Genomic DNA, 11,291 nt, shown 5'->3' with positions numbered 1-11,291 from the left:
ATCATTGTCTTCAACCCAATCTAGTACACTGTAGTATGATTTTATAGTCCACTCAAAGCCACTGACAATGTTTCATGTCTATTCATATTTCATTTGGTTTGGTTACAGTGATTTTATAAAATATTTCAGTTATATATGCAATAGAAACTAAGCTAATTTTGAAGAAAAGTGTAAGGCATTTGCAACAGCATAGAAGAAGCCCTTTAGTACTTCTGGATTGATTTCAAACAACGGAATCATGACTATAAAGCACTAATAATGCATTTTTAGATATTTAGCCATCCATGGGTATCAAGACACCAGGTATCAAGTCAAAGATCCCAAGAAACCATGAACCACAGAAGCATCCCTGTAGCAGGGCTATATTATGACTATATGGACCTGTACCCAGAGCATCAACACTTTTTTGGGATTAAAAAATCCCAAACCCACGGCATATAAAAAATTCTCTATATAAAGACTAAAAGTCACTTTCGCCTGGTGTGTATAAGCTATGGAAATGAGTAGAACAAAGGTTGGGAAACATGTTTTTGTGGTGATGGGAGATTTGGGGCAAGAATATGGTTATATTTCCTTGCCTTAAACCAGTATTTGTGGAGGAAAAGTATGTTTTTCTTGTGGAGATTATAAATCATTAGCAAAGGCAGAAAGTATTCATTTCCTAGGGAAGATGTTTTTATCCAATATGACATTACATGAAAATTATTACAAATATTTCTAAATATAGTAAGCATGACTGGAAAAAAAAACTTTTTAAGGCAAATGGCAAAAGTTTTCTCTTTAATGAATTCTTTGGTTATAAACAGGTCTTGAATGACATTAGTTCTGTGTAGTATTAACTGGTTTTGCTGGTATCTCTTCTGTGCATCCCTTGATGACCAAGATGAAATTAATTATCCTGGGTGATAGCTCATAGAACATATTTAATATAATTTACCTTGCTTTAATGTAAAATAATTACAGAAGGGAAATGTATCTTTAGATCTGATATAGCGTATATTATTATAAAGCTACTGCTGAGGATATTGCATAAACTTTTCATCCTTTTAAAAATAAAAACTCAGATATTCTTAACAGGAAACAAACAAAGCTGAAGTACAAACTGTACATCTTCCCATGACTCTTGACATGATGTTTCGCATTCACTGGCTCACAGATTCCTGAGTTAAATAAAGCATAATGAAACATAATTAGTATGTCCTGATTATTCTATAACTTATAATCACTTTAGCAAAGCAGAAAGTGCTAGAAAGGAGTGATCCAAACCACTGCCAAAACTAACAGTATCTATTTTCTAAATACTCAGGAAAAAAATGTTGATCAACTATGAAAATTTTGATTCTAATCAGTAAAGAAAATAAGCTACTATGTATTTGTTCATAATGCCAAATATATGAGTATAGGAGAATAAAAAAAGGAGAATCCAGAAAACCTAAGAGAGGAAAAAAAAATAAGACTACATGAAAAGTAGTAAAAGGAACTAGCCCATGATGACAAATATATATACATATTTTATATATATATGTATATATATATATGTAGGGCAAAGGATTTATTTTTAGATTGGTTGCTACATGTTCTCTGATAGAAAAAAGATGTCATTTATTTTTATATAACTATACATTTTCTCCTATAATATTCTAAACAACTATATTCAAACACATAGTGAATGATAAGGTCTCCTATGAAACTAAAAAGTGTAGCCGGAATAATAGTCTATGTACAGTGAATTTTACCTTTCATTTGGAATATCATTTGGAAGTAACTTACACTTTTTCTGTGCCTGGGGGCATTATTTTCTACGCCGTTGCTATCATCTGATTTCCTGTCCAGAAAACAAAAAGAAAATCACTAGATATTTACATTGCATTAAATCAAGTCAGTACATCATCTATATAGTGGCCATCAGGTTAAAATGTAAAAGGTCAACAGAGACGATTCATTTTTCCTAAAAATGTTTTACTCATAATGCTGATTTTGTTTTTCTACCGTTGCTTAGAGAACCGTGGCCACAGATGACAGTGACCAGTCCTGTTTATTTTATGCAGAGGGAGAACTGCTTCTCCCCCAGCATGAGTGAGGACCTGGGTATATGGCCATAACTTGTAAGCAGTCTTGAGGCCCTGCAAGATAACAGCCAATCAGAAGGTCAGCCAACATGTGAGATACAGATGCTATAATTCAACATATTTATCACAATGAATTAGAGGCTAAACATGGTTGTCTACCCAATGTGCATCAGGGCAAGGTGACAAATGTGGCCTTCAGATTCTTTTTTTTTTTTAACATTGGTTTTATTTTATTTATTTATTTTTAAAGATTTTATTTATTTGACAGAGAGAGATAGTGAGAGCAGGAACACAAGCAGGGGGAGTGGGAGAGGGAGAAGCAGGCTTCCCGCAGAGCGGGGAGCCCAACGCAGGACTCGATCCCAGGACCCTGGGATCATGACCTGAGCTGAAGGCAGAAGCTTAATGACTGAGCCACCCAGGCGCCCTGGCCTTCAGATTCTTAAGACAAGAATGACCAAACTAGGTAACAAGAGTGCATAATGAATACCCTTCTAGTGTTACAGGCAGGCCTGAGCTCATTAAGCTATCACCACCAGATAATAAATTCAACCACGTAATCCAAATTTGGGGGAGGGGCTGTCAGGCGAGATTATATGGGTTAAGTATATGAGTGGATCAGATAAACGAATGAGCTCCTCATTGAAATATTTGAAGTGACTAGCTTGTTTTGATGTTACACATTTAGTACGGTTTTAAGATTTATTTTCATCAAGGAACTCTATGGACTCTTCCTGGCATCTAAACATATAAGCATTATATATAAATATGTATATATGTGTGTGTGTATATATAGAGAGAAAGTTTTCTTGACAGAATACATATATATGTGTGTGTATATATATATATTCTGTCAAGTAAAGTTTATCTCCTAACTAAAAATTCTAGATTCCCATGTTGGGCATAGGGATTACTTAAAAAAAAAAGTGCATTGCTAACTAAAAATTCTAAAAGGACATTGGTAAAAGGTGGCTGCAAATGAGTTCAAGTGCCCTTGATACTTGTATTAAATCTAAAGATATTGAAATAAGAAATAAACTAAAAAAATAAACACTGCCAGAGCTCTCTGTGGAACAGTATAGGGTAGAGAATATTATGTACACTATCCCAATTACCAATAAAAGAAAGTAAATCATTTATACTATAGATTTGAATCAGTTTGACGTTACTTCTAAGATATTCTAGAAAAAAGTATTTTAAAAAGATTTTAAAATTAGGGTAAGCTACATAAATGAAAATTAAGAATTGGTAAGTCTACTCCATACTGTCCTGGTACCACCCCTTCAGCGAGTGTCTTAAATGAACCAGAATCCACTGAGACAGGAGCAGCCCCCAGATGTGACTGCAAGGGAGTGAATGACCAGAAACACTGGGGAAGCTGAGCTGGGACAACAGCATCTGGGCAAGGCTGTAACTGTTTTGAATATCTGAATGACCGTCTTGTTTTCTGTACGACCCCAAATATAAGAATGGGACACAGTACCTGGGAACCAGCAAGATAGAACATTCAACGCACTAAACAAGAGTTCCAAGTTCACCAGAAAGAGGTGCAGTTTCCTTCCAACTCTAAGAGTTGATGCCAAGTTGGTGCCAACAACACTGTTTTGTTTTGTTTTTCCTATCTGAGGTTATGGAATTCCTGATATGATTATTTCATGCCCTTACTTTAGAAGCTCATATTGTGTTGATTTATTTTACCTGCCCTTTGTGTACTGAGTAAAAATAACTATTTGAATAATGTCTACAAATATCTAAATGACAGCTCTCCCACTCTTTAACCATGGCTAGAGACCTCACCTCCGAACTTGTGCTGGCCAATGAAGATAAACCTCAGGTGCCATTCTGTGTGGTTATATGTGCTCAGGCCTTCCATTTCCAACATTTCTTTCAGCTGCTTTAATCTCATCTCGTTTTCCCGGTCCAGCCCTTGGCTGTGTTACTCAGTCTTTAATCCCAGTCTCAGGCACCTCCATCATTGGACTCCATGCTCAGTCCTCTGGCTGAGAGGAACTAGTCACTCCTGTCTTGACCAAACTAAATTATATCCCTGATACTTTTCTTCTCAGCCCTCCTCATGCTCCACTCTGAACAAAGGGGCTGTAAGAGAACCTGGGGCACAATATGTATTCTTTCAAAAACAGTGACTAATAAAACTCTAGCCCAGTGATTTTCCATATAAGAGAGACTTAGAATCAGTGATAGACAGGGCACCTGGGTGGCTCAGTTGGTTAAGCAACTGCCTTTGGCTCAGGTCATAATCCTGGAGTCCCGGGATCGAGTCCCACATCGGGCTCCCTGCTTAGCAGGGAGTCTGCTCCTCCCTCTGACCTTCCCCCCTCTTGTGCTCTCTCTCTTTCATTCTCTCACAAATAAATAAATAAAATCTTAAAAAAAAAAAGAATCAGTGATAGACATTTTAAAGAAATACAGATGCCCAGGCACTACTCCCAGAGGTTCTGATCCAGGAGATCCAGTAAAGTCTGAGCAACTATATTTTTAAGGAACATCCTAAGTGACCAAAAATATAGCCAGGGTTAAGAAATTCTGGCTTACACAAATAATAACTCCCTTATGGTTATTGAACACCCCTGTGCATCAAAGCCTATGCTATGCATTTTTACATACAGAATATCATTTAATCCATAAGCCTTATAAGGCAAATACTATAATTAAAGCCATTTTGTTGAGGACAGAATTGAAGCACAGAGAGGTAAAAAGTCAATGGTAGAGGGGGGATACTAATGTAGGCAGGCAAACTCCACATGCCTCTCCAATCAACATGGATGTGTACAGAAAATAACACACATATAATATACTCTTGTGTTTTTGTCCAAACAGCAAACTTTTTTTTTATTTAAATTCAATTAACCAACATATAGTACATCATTAGTTTCAGATGTAGACTTCAGTAACTCATCAGTTGCATATAACACCAAGTACTCATCACATCACATGTCCTCCTTAATGCCCATCACCCAGTTACCCCATCCCTCCACCCACCTCCCCTCCAGCAACCCTCAGTTTGTTTCCTATAGTTAAGAGTCTCTCATGGTTTGTCTCCCTCTCTGATTTCTTCCGATTCAGTTTTCCCTCCCTTCCCCTATGATCCTCTGCACTATTCCTTATATTCCACATGAGTGAAACCATATGATAATTGTCTTTCTCTGATTGACTTATTTCACTCAGCATAATATCCTCCAGTTCCATCCACGGCGATGTAAATGGTAAGATGTTATCCTTTCTGGTGGCTGAGTAATATTCCATTGAATATATATATATATATATATATATACACCACATCTTCTTTATCCATTCCTCTGTCAATGGACATCTGGGCTCTTTCCATAGTTTGGCTATTGTGGACATTGCTGCTATAAACATTGGGGTGCAGGTGCCCCTTCGGATCACTACCTCTGTGTCTTTGGGGTAAATACCTACTCTAACTGCAAAATTTTATTCAATTTCATATTTATCTCTATTTTACTCAAGTGAAAATTAATCTGTAATACTTACAACTGCTCAACTTGTTCAAATTCTTTCCCATCATCTGTATAACAAAAGAGGAATTTATTAAGATTGGTTTATCATTCTTATGGAGCATGTATGTTGAATTCAACTTTCCCCATGTTAAGAATGCATTCTGTGGTTTTCCCTCTTTGGAACGAGAGAGAGACATACGACATGAAACACCTGCACATCCATCACGTTCTCCTCTTTCCCTGCTCTCCAGACCTTACCTGCAATTTTCATCAAGCATAGTCTAGTGCCTGGGATTTTCAAAATCAGACTGACTGATCTGTAATTCTTTAAATTACTAAAAATTTAGTACAAAATCAGAAAAGAATACAGAATGTAAGATAAATTTTTTGGGGGGACCATGGGTTTCTCAACCTGCAATCTATCAAGCACATGCCACAAAAATGGAGAACTGACCAATGTCTCTTTTATGAGAACTCCAGAATGTCTGATAAAATATTTTTTAAGTGAGTTATCTAAGTGAAAGACTGTTTGTCTTTGAGGTCTTTTATGTTAAGCTATCACAGAATCTTCTATTATTCTAGTACCAAAGCACATATCACCTATTTGGTGTTGAGGTACCAGTAACACCAAAGCAAAAGGAGAAAAAGTGTATTTTCATACTAAAATTTTTTAGGAAGTTGAAACAGAAAGACCAACAATAAAAGCTCACATCACTGTCACCATTAATGTTAAATAAACATCCCTCCAAATAACAAAAGTTAGATATTTCCCCAAAACTCTAAAGCCATTATAATGTATTAAGTCATAACATAAGAACATTATCTAAAAAAAGAAACCTTACCTGTGTGCATCTTTTTCTTTTGGGTGTACATTTCACAAAACAGAATAATAGCCACTAAAATAATAACTTCAACAGCTATTCCAAGAAATGGTTTGAGGGGCACCAAATAACTCAGCACAACAAGTTCAACACGTTCTTGGCTCTCGCCTAATTGGAACACTGCATGGCACCAGTACGATCCCTTATCCTCTTCTGAAAGTTGCATTATCTTGAGCCTTGTTTCATTAGCGTTTGTTCCATTGATCGCATACTTATCATTCACGTGAACATCAACAGGAACCTAATATAAGGAGACATCAAAACCCATTCCTATCATATTGCATAAAAGACACATGTCCTAAATGATTGAGTTTTGAGCAAAAGCTATAAGGCATATTAAAATTTATGAGAAGTTTACATAACAGAGTCCAAGAGCTTCATCTCCCAATGGTAGCAAAGGGAAGGGATATTTTAAGTGCTAAACACTCCGTGTTTGAAACTATAGTGTAGGTCATCATGGGTAAATATTAGAATTAAAGATACAGAAAAATTCCAGCCATCTGGGTTTCTCGATCTAATCCCCAACTAGCTGTTCAAAGTACTTCCTCCTTCACAAGAGCAGGCACACATCAAATCAACTCATGAATTAATGAAGCTATTAGATGTGATCATTCCTACAAAGGAAGATCACTGGCTCCTGACACTGGGAGTTCCTGAGACTGGAAATGAGGATGAAATCTCCAGGCCTTTGAAGCTGATGTAGCGGGAATGGTAGAAATCCCGTGAGCCCGGTATATGTGGTTGTCTGCACACCGGTCTTCGCATATCTGAATTTCTTTCTTTCTCAGGCAAGCTGGCTTCTGAGAGTCCCTGGATTTTCCCCAGCCTCTCAAGAGCCATACTAAGCTATTTTGGAGCTGATTTATTTAATCCGTTTAAATTAAAACTTATTCTCAGGCCATCTGATGCCTTCACTATGCTATCACTCAACTGCACTGCTCAATAAATGCTAATCTGCATGCAAATATTCTTGGGAGGTTATCTGATCAAGAACTGTGAGTTTATTATTTGTTCCCCCTCCCCCCCCATTAAAGCGACCTGGCTCCCTGTGCATAGCACTGCCTGTGATGCTCGTTCAAATGTACCCTCTCTAACTCGGACCTGATACATGTAAGCAATGCATGTTTAATGGGCACCCCAGGTGATGCGGAGGCAAGTGGTCGGTCTACATTTTGAAAAAACACTTGACTTAAAGTTGTGACCTGTACCCACTTCCCTACACTTCCCTCACATCCTAATATGACCCGTGCGTAGGGCCAAATTGAGAGAAAATTACTACAGCAAATGGAGAGAAGCACAGACTATATTCTAAGAGTTTAATGCAATTAGATTTCGGCTATTTTTTGCCCAGTATCACATATAAACAAATAAATTAGGCTATGTATGTCAAGTACTACAACAGATATTTATCTTTATAAATTTACATACTTTTTTTTTAATATTTACCTACTCAAAATGATTGCCTTTCCTAATCATCAATAAGAAAAGCAGCAGAAATAGTAATGATTTAAGTCTACCCCTAAGTGATGTGGAGCTTTCTTTAAAAAGTCAAACCAATGTTATCACAGAATCAGTCACTCTCCCTTTTAAGTCCTTTCCTCTGGTTCCTTTCAACAGTCTATGGCAGTATCAGTTTTGTCTAAAAAGGAACCTAGTACTTCATTGTAAGATCTACACTGTCCCATACTGTCCATCCCTTCTAGAATTATAGCTTGCCTTTGCAGGACTTTAATTTCAATGCTCATTAATACCAGAGCAATAGACAGGTGTCCCCTGAAGGACAATGTCCTAAATTTCCCTGCTATTAGAGGTTATTTGGGAGGAAGAAAGAGAGTAAGAAATGATTTTCTGAATATTCATGTTTTTCTTATTATCAGCTCTTTGAATAGCCATTAATTCTTTAATAGCAATGTAAAGTATTTGGCTTCTCTTTGGATTCTGGAAGGCCAAAAGAGGCCAGTGACACTGAAAGAACCCAAGACCCAACTTTAAGTTACCAAATTTTCATTCTTTTCTCAAATGGCACCACTGTATTGCATTCTTTCACAAATGTTTCCAGAGACTGAAGCTGGAAAAGAAAACTACCTTTTTTTTCTAGATACTTTCATGGAATGATAAGAAAAAAGAATCTTTTTGTTAGGGTTATTTCTAAACTCATCAACTAAAAATGAATGACAACTTCCTTTCAAAAAATTTAAATAAGTTGCTAAATCTAAAAAACAAAGTAGCAGTTAAAACAATAAGAGTCTCTTCAGATGTACAATGCAATATGCTAAAAACATGAAATGACAACTCCACGGTTCTTTCTTTATGAAGACACATTAAATAATAAGATAACAGAAGTACAAATAGTCCTAGGAATTCTGAGTCTGTTAATAATATTATTTATGAAATAAAAGTTTTCATTTTGTTTTCTTCGAATCACAAATAGGATCTTACCTGTATACTCCCGTTACTGCTGTACCAGGTCCAATTTAAAGGAGAACAATGTTGACATTTACATATCAAGACAGTTGAATCCCCCACATAAGTGATCAATGGTTTGTGTTTTCCTTGAACTTCAGGGACTAAGAAAAATTTAGAGAAATATATGTTACTGAGGGAGTTTGAATAGGGAAATGTATGCAAGTTGAAGACAAATTCTGCTTTCATTTTCTCATCAGTATGATTTTCTTTACATAATTTTAGTTTCATATAACATGAAACCATTTTTTTAATTGGAGTATAGTTGATACATGGTATTATATTAGTTTCAGGTGTACAACATAGTGATCAGACAAATCTACATGTTATGCTATGCTCACCACATGTGTGGCTACCATCTATCACCAAGAAACACTATTATAATAGCACAGACTATATTCCCCATGTTGTACCTTTCATTCCCCGGACTTATCCACTCCATAATTGGAATCCTATACCGCCCACTCCCCTTTACCCATTTTGTCATTTCCCCCACCACACCACACCCCTCTGGCAACTACCAGTTTGTTGTCTTTATGACTCTTTTCCTTTTTTTTTTTTTAAGATTTTTTATTTATTTATTTAATTGACAGAGAGAGGGAGAGACAGCGAGAGAGGGAACACAAGCAGGGGGAGTGGGAGAGGGAGGAGCAGGCTCCCCGCCGAGCAGGGAGCCCGATGTGGGGCTCGATCCCAGGACCCTGGGATCACGACCGGAGCCAAAGGCAGTCGCTTAACCAACTGAGCCACCCAGGCGCCCCTTTATGACTCTTTTCCTGCTGTTTTTGTTTATTTGTTTTGGATGATAAATTTCCTAAGAAAGTTTGAGGCAGGTGCCATTAGTAACAGAATAAAAATGACCACTGAATTTAGAAAAATTAAGTTTTAAGGATATGAGTAACTTGATAAAGAAAATTAAAACATAAAAACATAAGCAAAGCAATAAAAAGACAGCCAATAGCTCCACGGTGGAATCAGTTTCTTCTCATTGACCTCAAAGGATATATTATTGAATGTGCACTTAGACTGGAAGTGTAGACTGACCAACAAATGTTACTTTTACTTTTTTTCTTTTACTCATTTTAGCAGATTTTTGGTTTTATGTTTTGTTTTTCCTTTATTTGGCAACAGAGAGAAAGCATAAAATTATATCTGAATTTTTAATGCTATATTGACAAATTTTATAAATATTGCTTCATATTCACTTGTTACCCTACTTTTATATTTTGTTTTGGGGAGGGCCATGGTAGAAATAGAAAGATCAGTTTTAAGTACTAAAGTTAGCTTTCTAGATTAAATACATTCTCTAAGTGCTCTTGGCTTTGTACTACCCAAAGATAATTGGGCATTTGTTGGATGAATCATAAAGATGAGGAAGGGAGAAGTAATTGGTAATGACTAGAAAAGAAATTCTGACTGGTATAACTACCAAAGAAGTGGTAAAAATAGGGTTGGAGAATAGGATTTCTTTATGGGTTCTGTCCTCAGATGATTAAGATTACAATGATGGGTGTGGGAATTCTTCTTTTTTTCCTTATTGTTTAAAATATGCCTAAAGAGGGGCCTTAGTCTGTTAAGTGTCTGCCTTCAGTCAGGTCATGATCTCAGGGTCCTGGGATCGAGCCCCACAGCTCCCTGCTCAGCGGGGAACCTGCTTCTCCCTCTCCCTCTGCCCCTCCTTACCCCCCACTTGTGCACATGCTCGCTCTCTCTCTAATAAATAAATAGAATATTTTAAAAATAAATAAATAAGATGTGCCTAAATACAATTGCACATATCACCCTCTCCTTCATCAAGGCTGCTGACCAGCTGAGTGTTGAATGAAGCAGTGCTAATAAAAGAGATGCAAATAAGAGGAAGGTATGTCACCCATGATAGCATAAATGCTTCAAGTAATTCATATGAAAGAAAATAGAGCAATCTATAAATCAGTTGTCTCACACTTTTCATAACTAAGGAAACATGTTTTGATGAAACTGAATGGTCTACAATTTTACATTAACCAAAGCTGTGAACTGCCTATCAGAATTTGTACTCACCCACTAATACTTTACGAAAACCTAGTCAGGTACCACTAGGGCACTCCTGAGAGAGGAGACAGGGAGTATGAGTGATTACCTGGATTTAAGACATCCCAGCCAGAAGATATTCTGAGCCCTCCTTTTGACTGAGGCCACTAGTGTCCCAAACTCCCAATCGGGTCACCATCAGGCTGAGGGATATTTAGTTAATATGTGGTTAATATGTGTCCATTCCAAAGGTCAGGTCTTTTAAGTGTTTGAAGGAAGTCAGCACAAAGTGACAATGATGTGACAAAGAATTGGTTTGGGTCCAGGAAATACATACACTCAAATTACAGTTTCAGTGTTACTAACATTGAGTACTTCGGTAGGTCATA

At 36.8% G+C, this 11,291-nt stretch overlaps 1 protein-coding gene across 2 annotated transcripts in view; it reads right to left on the bottom strand.

Moving 5' to 3' along the window:
• Positions 1-750: 750 nt before the first annotated feature.
• EMB (embigin) overlaps positions 751-11,291 on the bottom strand; it is a 42,407-nt gene continuing 31,866 nt past the window's right edge. Inside the window, exons 6-10 of one of the 2 annotated variants that reach the window (XM_028097930.1) lie at positions 8,869-8,996; positions 6,391-6,670; positions 5,583-5,616; positions 1,771-1,830; positions 751-1,160 (exon numbers count right to left, since the gene is read on the bottom strand). In XM_028097930.1, the coding sequence (XP_027953731.1) occupies positions 1,800-1,830; positions 5,583-5,616; positions 6,391-6,670; positions 8,869-8,996 (473 nt within the window). In that variant the 3' untranslated portion in view covers positions 751-1,160; positions 1,771-1,799. The remainder of the gene's footprint in view (positions 1,161-1,770; positions 1,831-5,582; positions 5,617-6,390; positions 6,671-8,868; positions 8,997-11,291) is intronic. The other variant, XM_028097929.1, reaches the window with a different exon arrangement.

This window comes from Eumetopias jubatus, unplaced genomic scaffold, assembly GCF_037043125.1.
Source record: "Eumetopias jubatus isolate StellerSeaLion01/CBP00866 unplaced genomic scaffold, mEumJub1_p1.0 scaffold_5, whole genome shotgun sequence".
NCBI lineage: Eukaryota > Metazoa > Chordata > Mammalia > Carnivora > Otariidae > Eumetopias > Eumetopias jubatus.
Note: the sequence above shows the minus strand (reverse complement) of the source record. Positions and strands in the feature narration are given on the sequence as shown.